This window comes from Drosophila montana, unplaced genomic scaffold (genome assembly GCF_035044405.1).
Source record: "Drosophila montana isolate Dmon_TW-CO22-7 unplaced genomic scaffold, ASM3504440v1 contig_1624_1, whole genome shotgun sequence".
Classification (NCBI taxonomy): domain Eukaryota; kingdom Metazoa; phylum Arthropoda; class Insecta; order Diptera; family Drosophilidae; genus Drosophila; species Drosophila montana.
The window spans coordinates 2,997,787-3,021,644 of NW_026996559.1; the positions used below are offsets into that span (position 1 = coordinate 2,997,787).

The 23,858-nt window shown below is 38.9% G+C and overlaps 4 protein-coding genes and 1 non-coding gene across 7 annotated transcripts; 1 reads left to right on the top strand and 4 right to left on the bottom strand.

The window, feature by feature from the left end:
- Positions 1 to 735: 735 nt before the first annotated feature.
- LOC135440702 (ATP-binding cassette sub-family A member 2) lies at positions 736 to 15,769 on the bottom strand. The gene is given in 13 exon segments (XM_064700019.1): positions 736 to 1,232; positions 1,364 to 1,429; positions 1,485 to 1,962; positions 1,965 to 2,140; positions 2,198 to 2,380; positions 6,786 to 6,924; positions 6,987 to 7,672; positions 7,731 to 8,244; positions 8,316 to 8,595; positions 9,223 to 10,461; positions 10,531 to 10,674; positions 14,732 to 15,326; positions 15,388 to 15,769. Coding segments are annotated over 13 exon segments (4,986 nt in total). The 5' UTR covers positions 15,606 to 15,769; the 3' UTR covers positions 736 to 964.
- TRNAY-GUA (transfer RNA tyrosine (anticodon GUA)) lies at positions 3,735 to 3,845 on the bottom strand. The gene is made up of 2 exons: positions 3,809 to 3,845; positions 3,735 to 3,770 (listed from the first exon to the last, which is right to left on the bottom strand). It is a non-coding gene; the product is annotated as a tRNA-Tyr (tRNA).
- An 899-nt stretch (positions 15,770 to 16,668) lies between the features above and the next one.
- On the top strand, positions 16,669 to 20,024 carry Cp110 (Centriolar coiled coil protein 110kDa). Of its 3 annotated transcripts, XM_064700020.1 has the most exons (5): positions 16,673 to 16,981; positions 17,047 to 17,218; positions 17,275 to 19,086; positions 19,442 to 19,678; positions 19,745 to 20,024. In XM_064700020.1, the coding sequence occupies exons 1-5, from the start codon at positions 16,962 to 16,964 to the stop codon at positions 19,877 to 19,879; spliced, it is 2,376 nt and encodes a 791-aa protein (XP_064556090.1). In that variant the 5' UTR covers positions 16,673 to 16,961; the 3' UTR covers positions 19,880 to 20,024. The 3 variants fall into 3 exon arrangements, with proteins under 3 accessions (XP_064556091.1, XP_064556092.1, XP_064556090.1); XM_064700021.1 differs by lacking the exons at positions 19,442 to 19,678; positions 19,745 to 20,024 and adding an exon at positions 19,191 to 19,380 and having other exon boundaries at positions 16,669 to 16,981; XM_064700022.1 differs by lacking the exons at positions 19,442 to 19,678; positions 19,745 to 20,024 and adding an exon at positions 19,194 to 19,380 and having other exon boundaries at positions 16,670 to 16,981.
- A 340-nt stretch (positions 20,025 to 20,364) lies between these two features.
- On the bottom strand, positions 20,365 to 22,201 carry Ykt6 (YKT6 v-SNARE). The gene is made up of 2 exons (XM_064700032.1): positions 21,843 to 22,201; positions 20,365 to 21,716 (listed from the first exon to the last, which is right to left on the bottom strand). The coding sequence occupies exons 1-2, from the start codon at positions 21,965 to 21,967 to the stop codon at positions 21,242 to 21,244; spliced, it is 600 nt and encodes a 199-aa protein (XP_064556102.1). The 5' UTR covers positions 21,968 to 22,201; the 3' UTR covers positions 20,365 to 21,241.
- Positions 22,202 to 22,481: 280 nt separating this feature from the next.
- Positions 22,482 to 23,705, bottom strand: LOC135440709 (NFU1 iron-sulfur cluster scaffold homolog, mitochondrial). The gene is made up of 3 exons (XM_064700031.1): positions 23,546 to 23,705; positions 23,208 to 23,488; positions 22,482 to 23,151 (listed from the first exon to the last, which is right to left on the bottom strand). The coding sequence occupies exons 1-3, from the start codon at positions 23,611 to 23,613 to the stop codon at positions 22,607 to 22,609; spliced, it is 894 nt and encodes a 297-aa protein (XP_064556101.1). The 5' UTR covers positions 23,614 to 23,705; the 3' UTR covers positions 22,482 to 22,606.
- Positions 23,706 to 23,858: the final 153 nt, after the last annotated feature.

Sequence of the window (23,858 nt, forward strand, 5' to 3'; positions counted from 1 at the left end):
CTTACACGCCCATCGCTCTATCGGCAAATTACAAACTATTAAATATAAAATCAATTTTGGTCGCACGGCTGCGTGAACATATGTGAACCGTCCTGAAATTCCCAGTCGAACTGCTATAGTATATTCAAAAACGTAAAGTCATGTTCATAAAATATTCATTTTGACCTGTTTTACTAATATTCAACAGAATGTAAAAGACATGCCATGAATTTTCAATATTTATAAGGATAAGGAGTCAACGTATTCATTGTAGGGTTTATATTAGCGAATCATTTGCCACAATGATTCGGCGATTAAGTATAATTTTGAAAAAAGTCTATAGCATATGATAATTGCTCTTCAAATGACTGTCATTGGGAAACAATTAATTTCCTTTACGTCTTACCATAGTTATAGTAACTCGTTGACTGGCTCAGTTAATTGCGTCGATTTTTTTATAACCTTGCGGAGGGTATTACTATGATGTCGGACCGCCAGATAAGCCTGCTGTGCAGATGGACGCCTGTGATCGATCTTTCTTCCGTCGAACAGTAGCTCCTACATTTCATTGATATTTGATATTTCTCTTTTGGATATCTTCTCCATTCCACCCTATATTTGCAAGAACTCATTTTTAACGGAAGAGCCTTAAGCTTTGGTACACTCCCGATCAGAGCACTCTTACTGGTGATTGATGTGCTCACGGTATAAAAACAGAAATATTTTATACAAAGTTGAAAGAAAAAAGAATCAAACTAAGGTTTAAACCAATCGCTGGGTTCACAGATGTGGAACACCCGATTCGAAAACCGAAGATAATGTCGAGGCATTGTTTCGAACCAGCCTGCCATGGTATACCGAAGCTCTGGGTGTTCACAATCCAAAACCACCAATTTATATTTACAAAATATCAGTCTACACTCATGCGTAGCTAGTTTGACGTAGAAAAGGATATAAAATAAATATGCTCATACATGCTCCCAATTTAGCGTGTATAGTGTAGTGGGCCTGTGTATTTCCTATCTGATCTCTCTTCAGTATCATTTAGTGGCGTTTCCGGTTCCGACATGCGACGCTTCAGCTCGGCCCGCGTTTCCTGCACCTGGGCAATTACAACATTCATGCTCGCCTGATAGATGCAATAGTCATTCACATTTAGGCGCACCTTGTTCTTCTCCATGGCGCCATAAAGAAACGAGTAGACTATGTGGCCCACAGGTATATAATACTTGAACCAGTTATGCAAACGGCCGCTGCAAAAATTAGTAGAAGTAAAAATCAAAATATATATTATACTCATAAAAACAAATAATGGCAATTTCCATATCAGTGAGCTTGTTGAAATCAAAAACAAAAAAAGATATTGACTTTAAGCCTTACTTACACCAATTCCGATTTATCATGTAGAAAGTTAATAAATCGCGCCAAATTGTCAACATCCTTGCGCAGGCTATGGATGAAAGATATCAGCTGAGTCAATTTCAAATGTCTGGTAGAAAACTCACTTGGCCTCCGACTCCTGTACGGTGGCTCCGTCACGTACAAGCCGCACCTCCAGATAGAAACCGTGGCTGTACTTGTAGCGCAGGTACTGCATGCTGCCAATTGCGAGCATTTCACTGTCCTGGAATAGTATTATAAAGTCGGCAAGTACCTTGCACTCCAGCTCATCGTTGGTGGAAAATATAATGGTCTTGCCGCAGTAGCGTAAGTAGCGCAAAATGTTCCAGATTTCGCGACGTGTAGTCGACGGCATGCCGCAGGTGGGCTCATCTAGTATGAATATCTTATTGTAGGCAACCAGCGAGAGTGCAACGTTTAGCTTGCGGCGCTTCTCCGGCGTCAGGGAGCCGCATTTGCGATGCATCCAGCCGGTCATGTTGAGCATAAGGCAAATATCATGCATTTTCTCGCTAATCTTGTTCTCCGTCACGCCCCGTATCATGCACAAGAGACGGATGTGCTCGCGCGGCGTTAGGTCGTCAAGCCAGCATGCTGAGGACAGTAGCCGACATAACCGAGTATGGTGTCAAGATCGTACTTGAAGTCCAGGCCCCTTACGTAAATCTCGCCAAAGGCAAATCCATCTACACCCACCAGCTGCCGCATTAGATGACTTTTACCCGAGTTGCGGGGCCCAAAGATGCCCATGCTCATATATCTGGCAGGGAGAATGGACAAATGGATGCTCGTTAAGCCATGGACATAGTTTACTCACTTGTTTAGCGCAAATGATACCGTATTGACCTTGTTGCCCCTGACCGGAATCTTGCCCTCGACCTGATCGACCAGAAACACCGATTGCTTGCATTTACTCATGTCCGCATCGGCAATCTTTTGCTTCACATCAGCCACATCACTATCATCGAAATGATAAGTAGCGGTGCGCATATCAAGTAGTCTATGGGACAAATGAAAATTAAATTAATGCTAAATTACACCGGACTATGGCTGCAAGCCGGGTTCGAACAGAACCGCTTCGAGCCCGAAATTACAAATGAATTTTGCAATGCATCTTGCCTTAAACCAATACGGTCGGCAGAATAATTTGGTTCAAGAAAATTACTTTTGAGATAGCCCAAGACCCAAAACATAAACAGCAAATCAACCCCAAACGAAAGCGTTTGATGCCGATTCGAGCTAGGAATAAAACTTAGCGCTTCAAACATAAACTATATATACCACTCTTTTATATATACGTATAAAATAAATGTTCTCAAAAAGCTTTAAAAATGATTTTGACACTGATCGGACGGTAAATGAACAACTTTCATACAAACATTTTCCGCCAATTTACCACTGTTGCCGGTGGAATTTCCCAAATCGCTGAAACACGTATTTATTAAGTTCCTATGTAGAGCTCTGAAAATAAGTTTGAAGCAAATCGGACAAAACTTTAAGCTTCTCCAAAAAAGTCTTAGAATCGCACTTTTTACCGAGGCAGCTTAGATTCTGCGAAAAATGTAAAGCACGTTTCAAATGATTTTTCATATAGATCTTTGGAAATGAATTTGAGCGCGAATCGTCACTCACCAAATCTTTGACCCCCATTTCCACCAAGAAGGCATTGATTTTCCAAGAAGTATGAAACAGCCTTCAGCTAAATTTTGACAAAGATCTTTGTAAATGTTTCTGAGTCTGATGGTAAACAAAAAAGTTTCATACAAACGTTCTTCGCGATTTTTCCACACATGCGGGTGGAATTTCCCGAAACCCCGTTTTAAAGTGCACCTCCATCACATAAGGTAACTACAGTGGAAATGTCAGCTTCTTTACTCTTACGGCTTGGGCTGTGCGTTGATCACCAATTCGTCAGTGAGTCAGTCAAGACAAACAGTTTCATATATAGAGATACATATATGATTTCAACTATTGACCGAACCGCCGAAAACTTTTGATACAAATAAACTCCACAAGAAATATAGATGTATCGACTAGACACAGCTGGAAACAAGTTTTGAGCCTAACTGAATCGGCTACGCAAAAACCCAAAACCAAATCCGAACCATATTCAAACAGGTAAGAGCGTTCGAATCGAGAGTGACCGACTAGGAGGTTTTCTCTTCGTACTCGTATTTTGAAACACGCATGCACAACATCACACACTCTTTAATAGCTCATCGGGGTTTCTCGCCTTTTATGCTATAAAGTTTCTTAATGTTTCGTTTTTAAATTGATGTTTCTACATTGTTCAAATTAAATAATGCATTAAGCAGAGACTAATAACATATTTGCAAGGGAAACAAAAAAATCATTCCTTCGAGCCGGAGTCGAACCAGCGACCTGTGGATATCTATATATTATATATTGCACTCTATGTGCCCATTAACTACAGTCCATCGCTCTACCAACTGAGCTATCGAAGGCGAATGGAATGCAATGTCGAAGATGCCAACAAAAGCCCCAGCAAAAAGCACAAAATCAAAAGCATTATCAAAACACAATTGCGAGAGGTCAGCAGTTTATTCAATTTATAGAAGCTGTCTTCGCGACCAAGACGCAAAGCGCAATTATGTTGAGTAAGTAAAAGTAATCTATCAAGCCGAAGCATAAATACACTTCGGCATATGGTTTTGGTGAAGCAGACACAAGCGGAGAGGCAGCGGGAGATCAATACGAAAAAGTTAACAAAACGGTCCACTATTATACCCTGTATCGAAAAATATTTCACTTTTTGAATATCTTCTCCATTCCCCACAAAATTGAACAGCTTATTTTGAACGCGTTTTCATTTGTTATACTCTGTACCTATTGAAAATGGGCAAAATAAAGGTATGTTGGTCTTGTGGAAATGTATATAAGAGGCAGAAGGAATCATTTTTGAGCCCATAAACTACAGTGAAAACTGCTGACACTCCTATTAGGCGGACACCCGTTTTGAGCGTAAACCATTATAGGCCATTACAGGCCAAAGCCACTCCACCTCTGTTAGGCGGACACTCCTGTTAAGCAGACAACCCGCCCTGTCGATCTATCCCTGTCCGTTTGTCCGTATGTATGACAGCGTCGATCTCCGAGATTACACGAGCTAGACTCTTGTAATGTTGAACGTAGGTCATCCTAGTGCACGCGCAGATCGAGTTTTCTTCAAATGATCGATACCTTGCCCATTTCCATGCAATCGATAAAGATCCTTATCGAAATTCTGTTTTTTTTAACACGCATCGTAGCTTATAAGAAATATTGGAACAACATTTAATATGCAGACTTATAGTACACAAAGATCCAGAATATTTTATTTTTTTAGATACCTCCGTCCTTTTCCTCAAAATTGTAAGAAACTCATTTGTGTATGTTTGTAAGGGTGGCTTAGCGCATTTTTTAGGGTATCTCCTAGTAAAACCCGCCTGTTTATGTTATGTTTATTAATACTTTAAGGCCATATTTTGTCAATGACCTTATATACGTTTTAGTTTAAATGTCCAATACACGAGCTGCCAATTAAATGTACACATTAATTAACGTTGCGTGCAGTGGGCGATAATGGTACATTTACTGTAACGAAATCGGCATTTTAAAGCTTTAAAATCTACCAAATTTAATTTTTCGTTGATAAATTAAAACTTAAAAACTTAGTGAAGCAGGCATTGCCGAGTGCCCCAACGTTTCAGAACTAGTCGAAGGCAAAACATGCAATGCGCTACACGCGTCAGCTGGGGAACCGCAAGTTGTTTCAATGGCAGCCTCAAGACTTGAAATATTGAATCAAAAATCGATGGCAAAATGTTTAGTGTGTTGGCAGAGACTTCATCGCGAAAACCGCGGCATTTGCAAGGACTCGCCCAAGTCATCATTTAGATCTTGCCAAGAGCTTGCCTGAGTTCGCTGCTAGACTGTATATTTTACAGGGGATATCGACTTCCAACTAAATCGTAGAAGGACAAAGGCGTCGAACTCTTAAAAAAATGCATCTGAGCATTTAATGACAGGTTCATGCAGAAACCCAGCCCCTAGAAACATTTTTTAGATGCTTTTGACTCCGACTCAGAATTTGCGCTTGTTGTCGCTGATAGGAGAAAAGTCAAAACACGTTTTCTTTAATCATTTCTGTGTTTCTTAACCGATATTGATGAAATTTTCAATTGCATATAAATTGGGGCTTAAATTAGTGGGCAATACAAGTTGGACTATTAACTTGATTTATAGCTTTGTGGTGGTAGCGCGGAGGTGGCGATAGGTATAAAATGAAAGATACTTGATATATACATATGTATATACTATTCTAGAAGCTAGATGTCAAGTTTGGTGACTCTAGCTCATATATTTCACCAAAATTGCCCAAAAATAGGATTTCGATATCGATATGTCTCGATTACTTGGACCCGGGGCAAGTTATCGAATATAGGAAACAAACTCGATCTGCGCGGGCACTGGGAGGACCTACAACTAAATTTCAAGTCTCTAGCTCTTATAGCTTCTGAGATCCTTGCGTTCATACTTACATACGGACGGACGGACGGACGGACGGACGGATAGACAGACGCACATGGCTAGTTCGACACGGCTGTTGATGCTGATCAAGAATATATATACTTTATGGGGTCGGAGTTGCTTCCTTCTGCCTGTTACATAAATTTTCACAAATACATTATACCCTTTTTACCCATTTTTAATAGGTTCAGGGTATAAAAAACATTCACCAGTGGAAGTTAGCGAGGATCCATATGATCCATAACTCTGGCAAGCCGGCCACTGATCAATGTCCTGCCTTCCTTGTCGAACGTCTGCGAAATACTGATTGTCGCCCGACTTGCACAGCTCATGGATCAGATGGCCATCCTTCCTGATCACCAATTAGGGTTCAGGGGTGCAAAAAAGCCGCTTTTGACGTTTGTCCACGATAAAGATTGAGGACTTAAACAGGCTTGGCGAAACATCAAGCCAACTGTGTTGTAATAAAAATATGCTATTTTTGACCCAATACAATATACAAAAAAAAAAATCTAAAATGTCTTTTCAATAAAATAGGTATAAGGGGTAATAATAGCTGTGAGTCTGTTTGAATCACACAGAAGGAACCATAACGTGTTTGTATTCCAAGTCATGTCCGCCTCTCTTTCAATCTTATTCCGTCTTTTTAGAAAGTCTATTGCCCCTTAAAATGTTTAAATGTATCATACATTTTAAATCATAATCGCAGACATTACTTTAATAAATTTAGTTAAATTATAGCGCGTCATAGATGAGTCTTATGTTGCTGATTTTCAATAAATACTGGCTATGGGAAGTCCATAAAATAATACCAGGGTACTTATAATACCGTCTCACATGAGTAAAAAGCATATGTAATTGGTTAACCCACTTACTTTTTTGACGTATGAAACTTTTTTTCCTTGCGATGCAACTCGATCCAGAATATTAAGAGTAGTGCAATAAGTGCCGCTAGCATCATGAATGTTAAGGCCGGTAAAATTCCAGTATCGGCCCATTTGAAGTAAGTGTCAACTGTGGGTCAGTGGCATCTAAAGCATATGTGCGTAAAAGTAATTGGGGACCGTATTACTTACATTCACAACGGGGCACCAGCTCGTGCATATTTTGAGGTGTGCAACTTTCTAGTGCATCGCACTTGGTCAGACACAAACGCTTCTCCAGGCACCGTATGTAGATGTTGCTAATCCCATCGAGAAGGGAAAACCCGGGCGACATGCAGGCACCATAGAAGAATATGACATTGCTATTGGCAACGTCCCAGTAAACAATATAGAGCACAAGACCCGTGAGGCTCTGAAACACAACAGAGGCAAGAAATGCGCGCACAATAGACCCGTTAACATACATGGATAGCACATAGGTGATCGGCAGGGCGGCCAGGCCATAGACGGTGATAAGCAGTAGGAGGAGCAAGTTCTCATAGATACCAAAGTCACCAATGTTAGTACAGGCCACAATAATCACAATTATAACCGAATATATAAAGTATGTGAAGAAATCCCAAAGGAGGCTGACACCCCAAAAGACCTGCAAACCCAGGCCCGCGATCAGCTGGAGTATGCGCATCTGGCTCACTTGTTCCTCCACCAGAGGTATGATGAAAACCGATACGACCAACGGTAAAATACAGCCAATGGCCAGTGGTGCATTGATATGGGCTATCTCATTGTCCAGCAGATTGATCTTCATGGACAACGGCGTGGGCATCGGATGGCTGTCCACCAGGGCCTTAAAGTCTGTCTTATTCGTATACGATAATCTGAGTGATGTGAGTTGAACAATGGATCAGATCAGTTGAATATCGGATCGGTACTCACTGTATTATTATGTTGTGCAGTAGGTTAAGCATCATGGGCGCTGAATGGAAAGTATCCTGGGCAATGTAACCGTTTATATCCTGCTCACCATTTTGCTCAACGGCACCCAAGCTGTTCTGTTTGCTTTTCTTGCCCAAGTCATCTCTATATTTACCCTTCACGCAGGCAAACGAGTCCTTATCAAAGGTGCGCGATATCGCATTAGCCTTCTTATACGTAGGTATCTTGGCCATCGATTTGATGTCTATATAGCCACACTCCCTGATATCTGGTATGTTCTTTAAATACTTCTCTTCTCCCATAAAACCAACCGGTATCGTATTGCTTCTCGCATTTGGAACATCCAACACCATGGCCAGACGCGTTATAATCACAATCAGTATAAAACAAGTAAATATCATTATAACGGGCCATACATTTGGAGCCGAATGGATCATTTTCTTATAGAACATGGCACGCATTTGCTGCCTTCTCAGTTGCTTCTTCGATACAACGGCATATTTAAAGGTTTGCGCTGTTTGATGCGAACAAGCGATAACAACCGATTAACGAATACAAGTATGTTGCTGTTATCGATTTACTTACTGACATCTGGTATGAACTGCTGCTGCAGCCGAAACGATGTGACCAGCTTCATGTAAATGTCGGACATCTCGGAGCCCACAACTCGTATATTCTCAATGCCCAGCTTCTTGCGATCGTTTTCCAAATGTATCAGCATCTTCTGCAATCTCGGCCTATGTTCAGATTCAATCTTGTATGTCAAGGTATCACCGATTTCATTCTCTGGCTCTATTGATGGTATGTACAGGGCAATAAAGTCTGTGATGGGTCCATCCGGGACATGTGGTTTCTTGATAAGCACCTGCCCAAAATACCAAAGAAATTATTATGGCATGCTAACGTTACTGTTGCTGACTTTTAGAAGGACTTAGTTCGAATGCTTGTGAATAATTTTTCAAGTATAAAGGGATGATCTTTTAAAAAGGAGCTAAATCGTCGCAAAGTGGGTGAATTGTCTGATTTAACGTAACGAAATTGATTTCCAAAATACGATTAAAGATTCAAGTTGATCATTTTGCTGGAGTAATAACCCAATAAGAAATAACTTAAATAAATTTTTTGCTTATTCAAAAAAATTTAATTTTAATTTTTTTTTTTTTTAAAAATATGTAATGAAATAAATTAAGTGCTGCAGTCCCAGTCGGACTATTCTGTTATTTCACAAGCTGCCTAAAAAATAGCTCAGAGCAGCAGACGTTGGGCTTTTCACAAAGGAAGCGAAACATATTAACTATAAAACACAATGTACTGAATGATTTTCGATAATGACGATAATGAATGATGATAATCCTTATGATTTTCGTATTATGCTTAAAAACCATGTCGCAAATCGACAAATGATAAACTCGTTTTTTGTATGATATAAGAAAATATATATTTCAAATCGCAATTCTCCAGGACGGAGGGACAGACAGACTTTGTGACTTACCAGCTCAACGCAGCTACTAAATTTAGCACGCAGAAAGAAAGGGGTTCCGCTGGCTTCCAAAACTCCCATGCTAAGGATGCCAATCCGATCAGCTACGGCCTCGGTCTCATCAATACTGTAAGTGGCAATGATAAAGGCGCGCTCTTCCTTCTCCATGGCTATAATGCTCCAAAATACCTGAGCCTCGCGTGCCGTCATGTCCTGGGTGGGCTCCTCGAAGACAATTACCTTAGTATCGCCAGCGAGGGCGCAGCAAAGTGCGACCACACGACGTTCCCCATAGGTGAGATTGTTGATTCGTGTACGACGATTATCGACATGTGTCTCGAGCATTTCAATCCACTTGTTCCGCTCCAGATTGTAACGATCGAAGTTCTGGCTACTGAGCTTCAATCGCACGTGATAGTTAATGGTCTGCTCTATAGACAAATGCGGGCAAAGGCCATTCTCTTCGCTGCGGAAATCGACAATTTTCCGATGTTTCTTCATATCGCTATAAAAATCCTCTCCCATATAAAGCACAGAGCCGCGTATCGCATATTTGAGTCCACATATGACGCGGAGCAGCGTCAGTTTACCGGATCCAATATGACCCAATAGCACATAGACCTCACCCATATAGACGCGCATTGAGATATTCTTCAAAATCTTTCGCTCCGAGGTGGCATGCGTTGTATATACATGACGCAATCGGATTAGTTCCTTGCTACCCACATCGCCGAACTCGAAATTGTGCCAGCTCGGTAACCGTCCCAGATGAATTAGCGTATTATCAATTTCAATTTCCTTGCGCCGCCTTTTATACAACATACGCCGGCTGATTAGACGTCCTGGCACTCGCCACTGTATGAGGACTAGCAATGCTACGTAGATCAGTGCACAGACAATGGCAGATATAAAGAGTGCAACAATATCATAGATCGAGATCGTGTTTGGCTCATCAATTATCCGATGAAACAGTTGCATGCTGTACGGTATCTGGTTGCTAAAGAATACCATCAGTATGAAGAGCACATAGTGACCATGTACGTCCCAATACCGCTTAAGGATTACCCCAAAAACAGCATAGTTAAACAGCCAGATAACGACTGCAAAGAGCACTGCATTGATTACGTTTTTAAAGATCTTGGCAAACACAATGCCCGTTATGATCAGCTCGAATGTGAAGATCAGTACAAAGAAAATCATCAGAATCAATGCTAATCCAGAAAAGATGGCATCTTCGACCGACCACCATACCTGCAAAACACAATCAGAATCAACAAAAGGGCATATGCATATATAAATCGGCCTATTTAAACAACTTACAAACGTGACAAGCATTACGAAAAGGCCCAGAACCAGGAGGCGTATCATCAATACGAGGACAATACAACAGTATTGTAACATGAACCGATAGCCGTAGTGCCATTGATGCGTCATAACATTGTCCTTCAGTTGTCCGGCAATATTCTGTAAGAAAATTATTGAATATTAGTTCTTGTCGGCACCGTAACCACTTCTTCTATAAAGAATTGTTTGTCCTGATTGGCTGGCTAACTGACTGAACGATGATAAACGTACAGTCCAAAGGGTGTAAGATTAAGCTGAATTTTTTTTAATTTACCAGGGAACGGAAATATCAGTTATGTATTCCCAACATACCAATACATTTTTTTATAGATATATGTATAACGCTAATTTACCACTGTTGCGAGTGGAATTTCCCAAATCGCTGAAAGACGCATTCATTACATTCTTATGTAGAGCTTTGAAAATAGGTTTGAAGCAAATCGGAGACAATTTAAAACTTCGCACAAAAAATCTTTGAGTCGCATTCCACCCGAAAAAGTTTGGATTCCGCGAAAAGTGTGAAACACGTCTCAAATGATTTTTCTTATAGATCTCTGCAAATGAATTTGAGCGCGAAACGTCACCCACCAAATCTTTGACCTCCATTTCCACCAAGGAGGAACGTATTTTTTGAAAAGTGTGAAACACCCCTTAAATGAATTTGAACAAAGATCTTTGAAAATAAGTTTGGGGCCGATCGGATGGTAAACAAAAAACTTTCATACAACCGTTTTCTGCCAATTTACCACTGTTGCGGGTGGAATTTCCCAAATCGCTGAAATACGTATTTATTAAGTTCTTATGTAGAGCTTTGAAAATAAGTTTGAAGCAAATCGGACACAACTTAAAACTTCGCCCAAAAAATCTTTAAATCGCATTCCCCCCGAAGAAGTTTGAATTCTGAGAAAAGCGTGAAACACGTATCAAATGATTTTTCTTATAGATCTCTGGAAATGAATTTGAGCGCGAAACGTCACCCACCAAATCTTTGACCTCCATTTCCACCAAGGAGGAACGGATTTTTCGAAAAGTGTGAAACACCCCTCAAATGAATTTGAACAAAGATCTTTGAAAATAAGTTTGGGGCCGATCGGATGGTAAACAAAAAACTTTCATAGACATAGATATAGATATAGATATAGATATAGATATAGATATAGATATAGATATAGATATAGATATAGATATAGATATAGATATAGATATAGATATAGATATAGATATAGATATAGATATAGATATAGATATAGATATAGATATAGATATAGATATAGATATAGATATAGATATAGATATAGATATAGATATAGATATAGATATAGATATAGATATAGATATAGATATAGATATAGATATAGATATAGATATAGATATAGATATAGATATAGATATAGATATAGATATAGATATAGATATAGATATAGATATAGATATAGATATAGATATAGATATAGATATAGATATAGATATAGATATAGATATAGATATAGATATAGATATAGATATAGATATAGATATAGATATAGATATAGATATAGATATAGATATAGATATAGATATAGATATAGATATAGATATAGATATAGATATAGATATAGATATAGATATAGATATAGATATAGATATAGATATAGATATAGATATAGATATAGATATAGATATAGATATAGATATAGATATAGATATAGATATAGATATAGATATAGATATAGATATAGATATAGATATAGATATAGATATAGATATAGATATAGATATAGATATAGATATAGATATAGATATAGATATAGATATAGATATAGATATAGATATAGATATAGATATAGATATAGATATAGATATAGATATAGATATAGATATAGATATAGATATAGATATAGATATAGATATAGATATAGATATAGATATAGATATAGATATAGATATAGATATAGATATAGATATAGATATAGATATAGATATAGATATAGATATAGATATAGATATAGATATAGATATAGATATAGATATAGATATAGATATAGATATAGATATAGATATAGATATAGATATAGATATAGATATAGATATAGATATAGATATAGATATAGATATAGATATAGATATAGATATAGATATAGATATAGATATAGATATAGATATAGATATAGATATAGATATAGATATAGATATAGATATAGATATAGATATAGATATAGATATAGATATAGATATAGATATAGATATAGATATAGATATAGATATAGATATAGATATAGATATAGATATAGATATAGATATAGATATAGATATAGATATAGATATAGATATAGATATAGATATAGATATAGATATAGATATAGATATAGATATAGATATAGATATAGATATAGATATAGATATAGATATAGATATAGATATAGATATAGATATAGATATAGATATAGATATAGATATAGATATAGATATAGATATAGATATAGATATAGATATAGATATAGATATAGATATAGATATAGATATAGATATAGATATAGATATAGATATAGATATAGATATAGATATAGATATAGATATAGATATAGATATAGATATAGATATAGATATAGATATAGATATAGATATAGATATAGATATAGATATAGATATATATATAGATATAGATATAGATATAGATATAGATATAGATATAGATATAGATATAGATATAGATATAGATATAGATATAGATATAGATATAGATATAGATATAGATATAGATATAGATATATATATAGATATAGATATAGATATAGATATAGATATAGATATAGATATAGATATAGATATAGATATAGATATAGATATATATATAGATATAGATATAGATATAGATATAGATATAGATATAGATATAGATATAGATATATATATAGATATAGATATAGATATACATATAGATATAGATATAGATATATATATATAGATATAGATATAGATATAAATATAGATATAGATATAGATATAGATATAGATATATTTTTTTTTTAACTCTGGAAATGACAACATTTATGGATGAGTTGAAGTATTCTTCAATAAAAATCATTCAGTGACATATTTTAATCGAAAATATTTGTAATATTTTCATTTTCTTAGTGGCGAAAAAGACGCACACGGGCAGACGGATGGAAAACAAGTTGAAAATTTCCCCAATTTAATAAAATCTCTTTATGATATATGGAGTACTTGTATGTTATAAAATCAATGTTTTCAAAAAGCTTTGAAAATGATTTTGAAACTGATCGGACGGGATTCCCACAAACTTAAAATTCACCAAAAAAAACTTTGAAATGCATTTTCCACCGAAGTAGTTTAGATTTTGCGAAAATGTGAAACACGTCTCAAATGATTTTTCTTATAGATCTTTGGAAATAAATTTGAACACAATACGTCATTCACCAAATCTTCGACCCCCATTTGCACCAAGGAGGGATGGATTTTTTAAAAAGTGTGAAACACGTCTCAAATGATTTTACTTATAGATCTTTGGAAACGAATTTGAGCGCGAAACGTCACCCACCAAATCTTTGACCTCCATTTCCACCAAGGAGGAACGGATTTTTCGAAAAGTGTGAAACACCCCTCAAATGAATTTGAACAAAGATCTTTGAAAATAAGTTTGAGGCCGATCGGATCGTTAACAAAAAACTTTCATACAACCGTTTTCCGCCAATTTACCACTCTTGCGGGTGGAATTTCCCAAATCGCTGAAATACGTATTTATTAAGTTCTTATGTAGAGCTTTGAAAATAAGTTTGAAGCAAATCGGACACAACTTAAAACTTCGCCCAAAAAATCTTTGAATCGCATTCCCCCCGAAGATGTTTGAATTCTGCGAAAAGTGAAAAACACGTCTCAAATGAATTTTCATATAGATACTTGGAAAAAAATTTGAGGGCGAAACGTCACCCACCAAATTTTTGACCCCCATTTCCACCAAGAAGGGATGCATTTTCCAAAAAGTGCGAAACACCCCTCAAATGAATTTGAGCAAAGACCTTTGAAAATAAATTTGTCAGTCAGTCAGTCAGTCAGTCAGTCAGTCAGGACAAACAGTTTTATATATAGAGATTACCAAAATAACAGTATAACAGTTGATTACCAATCAGTCTAATAGTTTAATATTTAACACTCTCTATGGTAAACGTTATAAACTCACCCGTATGATATTTATGAATGGCAACAGAAAGAGAAAATTAAATAGAAAAGACGGAACAGTGTATAGATCCATTGTAGAACAGCGTTCGTCTGCCGCACGGAGTCGTACATTAAAAACTTCTGTTCGAGGCTCCGTAGCAGTTGAGGGATTTTGAGTTCGTAGCTTGTGGAACCATTCTAAAAATATTAGATGTTGTAACTGAAGGAATCCTTCACGTATGTAAATATCCTGATTAATGTCGGAATCCTTGGCATTATCCCGCTTTGGATTTACAACGCCAGAGCACCGTGTCAGCCATAGACGGTCTTCAGTAAGAAACGGGCTGAGCGTACGAAATTCGCTGGGGAAACGTATGGAAATGGAAAGTACCTTTGGCACCATTTCATCGTTTTCATCAATGCCCTTAAAAATAACACCGGCAAGTATGGTGCGCTCGTCGAATTGATTTTGCAAAGCCCCTGCGTTATCAAAACCGAGGGATCCATTCAATTCCAGTTTTGTGGCCACTTCGCTGACCACATCTGACACAAATTTCGTATTTGGTGAGTGGGCTAGCATGTATTTGGTTTGTTCCCGCTTTGAGTCGACCAGACTCCTGCCAGTTGACACATTTGAAGTTCAATTAAATGGACATGCAACATTAGCATTTAGCTTACGTGAGTATATTAAGATCATCCAGCTTATGGGATACGATGGTCTTGTCTCCCTCGTAATCGCTGCGACTATAGAGCAATCTTTTTGAATGTGAAGTGGGATTTTGTAGTACTACAATCAGCATTATGATTATGGTAATGCATTCGAATACAGTGCGCTTCCATAGAGCCAGTTCGATATGAACATTGTGTTTAAATAGCAAGCCAAATGTAGCCGGCATCTTGATATAGATTTTTTCCTTTCAAAAACGAATGGCTCGATTAATTAGTACATCTGCAAGCCACTCACCGCTGATTTATAAAATTCTGAGTGCATCTATAACAAAATAAAACTTGTGTAATTAAGTTTTCTCATGCTTGACATGAATCGCCCTGATTTCAAATTGAACACTTGATTGAATTCGCATTCAAATAACGACTATATATGCACAGTCACTGATGGAAGCCATTTAAAGTATCTCAGCCTGACGTGTGTATGTATGTCGACGTCCAATATTATTTTCTAGTTAATTGAAGTTTAACAAAAGCTAAAAAACAGTACCCATATCTAGATGCTTTAAGCAAAATAAATTTATTAACTCACTTTTTTACTTGCGATAAGAAACCTCCCTATTCAGCTGCATATTTTTGAATTTAGTTTACGTTGGTAGATGGCCTGTCGAAGAATACTCGACTCTAAGCTTATCGATGCCCGACTCATTTGGCACTGGTACCACGATTGAATTTCAAAGATCTTTGGGAAAATTTATTTTATGCGTGCCACGGGCAAGCGGTCATTTTGTATGGGGCTATTTTTATCATTTTTTCAAGGTTGGTTAGGTGAAACTATAGGCTTTAATCGTGCATATGCGGTTTTCGGGGCCATTATCCCTGAATTAAGATATTTAGAGAATGGTGGAAACCTAATTTTTCAATCTCTTGGTATACCCATATTATAAATTGAAATTCCAAAACAAATGAATGTAGATAGTAAATAATTTAATTTTTTGCTATTCTGCATTTAAATTTATTTGGTTTTGTGCTTAAAAACATAAATAAATGCATTTAAAAGTGACCGATTCCTTTTCCGATACCAAGTACCAAAAATCGACGCTAAGTCACCGCCGCTAATTTGACGCACGTAGTCACCGCCGCTAACTTGACGCACGTCATGACAGCGCATGTTAATAATACACTTTACCAACTGAGCGCGCAGCTGCCAGAGCTGCCAACTTATCGCAATGAAAATTGAATTTAAAAACACAAACAAGCTGGCAAGCTCATGCACAAAGTGGGACACAAAAGCAAACGCCAAACAATTTTTAGATTTTGTTGTTGCCTGTTTCTTTTAGTTTTATCTTTTTATTTATTGGTTTGCTGTTGTTAGCCTGGATGTGGCAGCAGACGCCGTTCAAAGCGCGCAGTTGCCCTTGAAAGTTGTCATAGCAACGGACGCACAACAAATGAACAATTGTTTGCTTTTAATATTGCTTTTGGGTTGCGTTTCTCGCGCAAAAAAGGCACGCTAGCTAAATCGATTGGCATTTTTCAACAGAACATTCAAAATTTTAAGTGCACAGACATAACAAAACTTGCCTATGGATATGGATAATGCAAGGTGGGTCAAATAGATCGAATTGTTCTTTCATTTTGTTGTTGCAAATGTGGCTTCCAATTGTACAGCTTGGCGATGGATATGCTGCGTGCCGCCACAGAACAAAACGAGGCCACAATATCGACGTCATTAAAGAACACAGATACCGACACACCCAGTGCCAATCCCAATCAACTCCCAGTACCGTCTGAATACGTGTCCCAGTTCCGCATCGATGGCCAGCCCATATTGCCGCCACTGGTGAGTACCTATGTAAAATTGCGGGCGTGCCATCACTCAAGCATAAACCCAAACAGATGACAGCGGAAAAGCGACACCAGATGCAGCAGCTGCGACAGCAAGCTGTGGAACTGGAGGCCAAGTACAGGCAGGCGCATGTCGTCAGATCAACATCGACCATTGGCGAACAAGAAGCTGCTGCGTCCGACAGCACAAGCAGTGGGCATAGCAGTAACAACAACAGCAGCAGCAGCAGCAGCTGCTGCGACTTAAACAACGACAGCGCCATGGATAACACACAGAGATTGCCACATCTGCAGCAAACGGAGACTTTCATCTATGACAGCACACGCAAACAGAAGCATATGCTGCTAGATCTAGTTAATTCTCCGCGCAGTCGACCCCAAACGCTTGACATCGAGCGAAAGAGTGCGTCAGCAACTTATTTGATACCTACCATTTGTGTTAATCCGCCAACGCCACAGTGCGAACAGCAGGCAGTCAAACAGCCAATAGCCACATGCACATCTCCAACAGCTAGAGGCTGCAGTCGCACCCTGAGCACACAGCATCGCAAACTGAATAACATAACCAGCCGCATACTTCAGTTTGAACGCACTGGATTGGGCCGGAAGACGCCGCTGCAGCCACAGCCAGCCAAATTATTGTGGCAGAATGAGGCTCTAGTTGCTGCGGATAAGCAAATGCTGCGCTCAAGCACCAGTCCGTCGCTGAGCGCTGCCCAAGTGAATATGACGCAATTGCATCGCTCGCGCTCCTTTACGCTGGAGCAGCCGTCACAGGCGCTCGTTGAACATATGCAACGCGAAGGCAAAAAACCGCCCATACCGCCGCCACTGCCACCGCCGCCGTCAGCAACAACAGCCACCGTTCCTCCAGCGCCAACTTCACCTCGCTGCCGATTTGTACTGCCAGCCAATGTCGCGTGCAACTCATCAGTGCAGAGTTTGGCGCATTTGCGTCGCGACACCGTCGAGTCCAAGGCGAAACAAGTGCAGCGCAGTGCCAGCGCCAGCTGCGTCGATGCATACAAATCGCCAGCGGCAGGACGGCGAAGTGGCGGCAACACAGCGCGTCAGCAGCAGCAGCAACAACTCGAGCAGCTGTTGCAACGTGCGTTGCACGAGACACATGACGTGCGGGTGGAACAAGAGCAGCTGGAACGCAAGCAGCTGGCGGTGGCCAAGCGAAAGATGTTTAAGGATATAAAAAGCGCGCATCGTGATCGTTTTCAGCAATTGGTTCAGTACCAGCACGAGGAACAGCGTCGCATGCAGGAGGAATTCGATCGTCAGCAAAAGTTTCTCATCGAACAGATATGCGCGGAGATAAATGTGTCCGCATATGCCCATCAGCCGATCACAGACGCGCGCAGCCCGAGCGGCATCTCCGAGTACACAAGCACAGATGATTTACCCACACCGTCACACTCCTCACCCACAAATACGGTTACACTCAATTCAATTGAAACAACGCCGCATAGCTATGCGCAATTTGATGAGTTGCTGGACAAGGATTCTGTGTCAAATACGGCACGCAAGCGCCTCTTTGACGTGGACAACGATGACGAGGAGCCGATGGAGCTGCTGCCGCCGCTGCTGCAGAGTGCTTCCAGCTCACCGAGATCAATGTCGCTGCGTAGCAGAAGCAATAATAGCACTAGAATTAAAAAGCCAGTGCAGCGCAGCCATTCGAAGCCGCCCGGGTCCAAGAGGGTGAGCAGTCCAGTGGTGCAGGGCAAGTCACCGCCAGCGCGAAAAGTCAACAACCAGACGACATCGTCGGGAACCAAAGGCAATTCACGCAATCAGCCACAACAACAAACAATATCAAAGACGCGTCGGAGTGGCTCGCCCAGCCGTCAGACTGTAAGTAGCGTCTTCGCCCAGACTTGGGCAACGTATGCTAATAGAAATTTCTTCCTCTCTCCATCTTTATCTTGCTCTAAATGCGATTTGTTTTGCTCCGTCAGCAGCGCTTTGTGGCCAAGAAGTAATTGATAAACAAATCGAAGCCAAGCATGTGCCTTTAGCCCAACGTTGGGCAATCTTTGGGAACCAATATATATATATATATGTATATACATAATTATATTGCCTAAGAATTTGAAAAGTTTCCCATTCGATTGCTTAATAAAAAGAGCAAGAGCAAACTAACCTTAACCTACTAATACAAGTCACAATTTGTCACGCCTTCACTCACATACCCTCTGATCATCACTAGCTGTCAACGGACGAGCTGAAGACGCAGCGACGTCACATAGCCGCCACTGTTCTCAATGCCGCTGCACGCGGCTATTTGGTGCGCCGTCTATTCCGAACCGAGCAAGTGCAGCGCATTGTTCAGACTATACGCGATACACTCATCTTCGTGCTCAATCTGCATCTGGAGACGTACGGCAACAGTCTCGACCAGGAGGAGCCGGCAAATATACGCCTTAAGGCGCGCCTGTTGCAGCAGGTGGGAGTTTTACTTAAATTTTAATAAACTCCTTTTTCATAACTGGTCAATTTGTTTCATCTTCAGCTGTGCTCAGCCAGCCGCACTCTGCACCTGATCTTCTTTCAGACGAGCATCAAGGAGCGCATGGAGATTATCGCGCGGGATCGCAAACGGATTAAAACAAAGCTTTTGGCTATGCATGTCAAGAAACGACACTAAACAATACTCAGGGGAGGGGCAGTTGCTACTCCTAATTGTCGAATCGATTTCGCTCACAACTCCTTATTCTGCAACGACAAGCGTGTTTATATGAATACAATAAAGACTATATTCCTTTTGTGCCTTTGCATACTTGTTACAAGCATTTATTTGAAAATATCTTTAAAATCTACCAAAATGTAATTGAAATTAAAATTTATTTTCCATGTATCAAACTTAGGATTCCTTTTAGTGCGGAATTAAATTTTTTCTTGCTAGGAATTTAAAACTGTTCAAAATTCTGTTCTACGGAAAGGCATTTGCCCCATACAAAAATGTATTTAAAATACATTTTAAAACATAACTAATATATTTCAAATATACGTTCTTTAAAATATAAAATATGCATATATATATATATATATATTAATATATATACATAAATATTTGGAAACTTTTTAGCGTTTTAATAGGATAAAATGTAATTAAAATCTCTTTTAAGTGAGTATTTGCAACGAATGTGTATTTTTAAAAGTATTTCGAATAAATTTAATTGGAATATTGTTAAAATCGCTTGGTGGGATTATATATACGTGTACAATTAAATAATAAGCAAGTAAAAACGAAACCGACTGCCCAATACTCAGTTAACAGTGTGATTACAAATGAGAGTCTATTTTCTTTGTGAGCAAAGCGTAAAAGTGTCTGAAACATTTCAATCAGTTTTGAGATAATAATTTTTATTTGTAGCCCAGACAGAACTTGCGTTAGGGCTATTTGTTGAGTATTCGGCAGTTGAAAGTCGCTTACACATCGCGTCTAAAACTTATTGAGAACCCTAAATATGTACATAGATACACAAAGATGTACGTATAATAATTAATCGACATCGACTTAGGCGGCGGGCAGACAAGACAAAAGCTATTTAAAAAAGACGCGAGCACATAACCGAAGGAGATAGACACATTATTCTTAAATTGCACACAGACACGCGCTTACACAAAATACGCATATATATAATGTATGTATATCATAATTGTATTGGTATAATTGCATATATATATATAACATTATCTGTACCATTACCCTAGACATGCAGAGAACAAGATGCCAAGTTGAACGTTTTACACACATAATGGGCGTACATATATGAGTTGCAGCACATTCGTGCCATTGCATATACATACGTATAAATACTTATGCATGTATAGTATAGTTTAGTTTCATATATATATTAAATATAAAATTAACTTATGTTATAAAAAGCATACAAATTCTAAGCCAATGCCGCGCCGTCGCTGTTTATTACGTGCCCATTTTGTTGGTGTTTTTTTCTGTTTTAAGTGGTGTTTTCCTTTTTCGATATCTGCGCCCTTAGCTTGTTTAGGTGAAGCTGCAACAGGAATTGGTCTTTTTCGCTGTCTTGTAGAAGGCCTTGCTTTGCATGGATAGCTGCTCCGATTTGGTAACCATATCCTCCAGTTTTTCGCCACGCTCCAGCACCGATTCGATAGTGTTCTTCAATATGATTTTAGTTTCATCCAAATCGGTTTGCATTTTCGTTATCGGATCGGCCTCCTTGGGATCCTGGTATTTGGCCAAAAACGCTGGCAATGAATCAAATGCAATTGTTGCCTCCGTACCGTTTTGCCATTGATCGGCCGACACTTTGGCCGCAAAGTCATCCAGTATTTTTGTGATTAACGTGTGCGCGACACGGTGCGGGTACTCGTGATCAGCGATAAGAACGCCAGCCAAATTATCGGCCCGCACATAGACATGGCACATGTAGGCATCCTGTTTAACAGACTGTCGCAGCGCCGACTGGGTTCGTTCCACAATTGTCTTTGAGGCAAAGCTGTGAAAGTACGAAGCGATGCAAGTCAAAATGTACAAACATATGTGTTAAATGGGGCAAGTAATGGGGAGACGGCGGTGGGCGAATTGCGCCGTCGCCGTAACACCCAAAGCGTTGACTACTCACGTCATAAATTCATTGACTGTGCCACGTTGAAAAAATGAAAAGGACTGCAAGTCGGATGTGGTCTTTAATAAGCGCGCTTCGCTGGCACCCTTGAAAAAGACACTCAGTGTAAAAAGCCTGACCATATTTTACAATTTCCTATGCGGCTTGCGAAACTAGCGCTTCAAATTGTTTACACTTTGATTGCAGTAAATGCCCGTATAGATAGTTTCTCGTTTGCTTTCAATTGATATAGCAAGGTGGGTTTCAGTTAAGTTGCACACGTTTTATTATTGCTATGAATATCAATTGGGAAACAGTTTGATTTGTTTAATGCGCTTGTTCGTTTTGTGTATGAGTGTGCGACAGCTAGTTGTATATATATCGATTACGATACTTATCAATGATGTGTACGAATTGTACCCCCAACGATATTTTCATATCGGCATTGTCCAGCACTGCTGTGGTCGTTAAAGTTACTACAGCTATATGGAATTACATTTTTAATAAAAATATATGATTCAAAAATTGTAGATAATAATACATATATATATATATATAAAATTTATATTTTAGTTTAATGAGTTAATTAAAAGGGCAATTATACTCATACGTTCGTTGAGGTAAAATAAATGCGTCCCCACTGAGCATTGAAACACATTTATAACGGGCAAAATATTCGTTTTAAAGCTGTACACTATTTAAACAATTATACATGCACATAATTACATATGTTTATGTATATAGTTCTAAACCTACTAAAGATAGAAACAATTATAACACGCTTAATTTGGTGTACCACCAATGGTGACAGGCGCATTTGGTTGATTAACTGACTCTTTTTGCTTTAAACTCTTCTCAAAGCGCTCAAATTCCTTATTTGCCATTTTGTCAGCGTCATCAAACACCTGTACAACGGATTCCACTTCTGGTATATAGAACTGTAGCATATTCTGTACACCATTCTTCAATGTGACGATGGAGCTGGGGCATGATGAGCACGAGCCCTGCATTTTCAATTTGACAATGCCATTCTCGTAGCCCATAAAAACAATATCGCCGCCATCCTCCTGCACGGTCGGTCGTATGCGCGTATCCAGGAGCTCTTTTATCATCATAACTGTCTCATCATCATCCTCCAAAATTTCTGTATCTGCATTGGGACGCGCCTCGTGTATAATGGGCAGGCCGCTGGCAAAGAAATCCATAATGACAGCAAAAACTTCTGGTTTTATAAGACCCCATTCTCCACTTTCTTCCTTGGATATAGTTATGAAATCTCCACCAAAGAATACAGCACGTACGCCTTCCACACGAAACAGTAGCTTAGCTGCAATTGAGCGAGTTATATAATTGTATAAAGTGATCACATAGAGCACGTCTCACCCAATGGACTACAATGAGCCGCCGAACCACTAGGAAAGTCATATGTATTTCCCTTGCCCAGCACATCAACGCCAGGCAAAAACTTTAGGCTTTCCGGATTCGGTGTGTCCTGTGTCTGAATAAACATGCTGCGCCGTGAAATCTGTCCCATAACCGGAACAGTGTTCACTGCCTGCCGGAGCACCGGCTGTTTGGTTAAGCCGACAGCCAGAGTTGAAGATGTGTTACGTGCCGCCGACGCATCAGCCATGTGCATGTAATCTCTGGTTGCATGCTGACAGCTAACATTCAAATTGCAAGATAATTTCAATAATTCGACAAATCAAAATCGTACATACATTGGATTTGCACCAAGGCGCGTATTACGCAAAGTGTTTCTAGCAGCGTATGAAATTAATTTCGACATTGCGCAGCAATCAATATATATGTTTTCACTTATGTCCTAACAATACATCAGCTGTTGTGTTTAATGTTGCCAGACAGTTTAATAATATATGTATGAAGTATCTACGTTGAGTTGATTATACGATACTTATTACCATATTGTTCAACTATCGATTTACCAAACCTTCTACTAAGATTTGTTCGACAATGATTACGCGCACCCAAATATGGCTCTACTCTAATCTCTATTGGCGCTGAAATTCAATT

Coding starts and splice junctions, on each gene's coding strand:
- Cp110 (XM_064700020.1), top strand. CDS start 16,962: ATGGATATGGATAATGCAAG. Junction 17,219..17,274: donor AGCCCATATTGCCGCCACTG/GTGAGTACCTAT, acceptor AAACCCAAACAG/ATGACAGCGGAAAAGCGACA. Junction 19,087..19,441: donor GCTCGCCCAGCCGTCAGACT/GTAAGTAGCGTC, acceptor GATCATCACTAG/CTGTCAACGGACGAGCTGAA.
- Ykt6 (XM_064700032.1), bottom strand. CDS start 21,967: ATGGTCAGGCTTTTTACACTGAGTGTCTTTTTCAAGGGTGCCAGCGAA. Junction 21,717..21,842: donor ACAGTCAATGAATTTATGAC/GTGAGTAGTCAA, acceptor GTACTTTCACAG/CTTTGCCTCAAAGACAATTG.
- LOC135440709 (XM_064700031.1), bottom strand. CDS start 23,613: ATGTCGAAATTAATTTCATACGCTGCTAGAAACACTTTGCGTAATACG. Junction 23,489..23,545: donor CGCCTTGGTGCAAATCCAAT/GTATGTACGATT, acceptor TTTGAATGTTAG/CTGTCAGCATGCAACCAGAG. Junction 23,152..23,207: donor GGCTCATTGTAGTCCATTGG/GTGAGACGTGCT, acceptor GCTCAATTGCAG/CTAAGCTACTGTTTCGTGTG.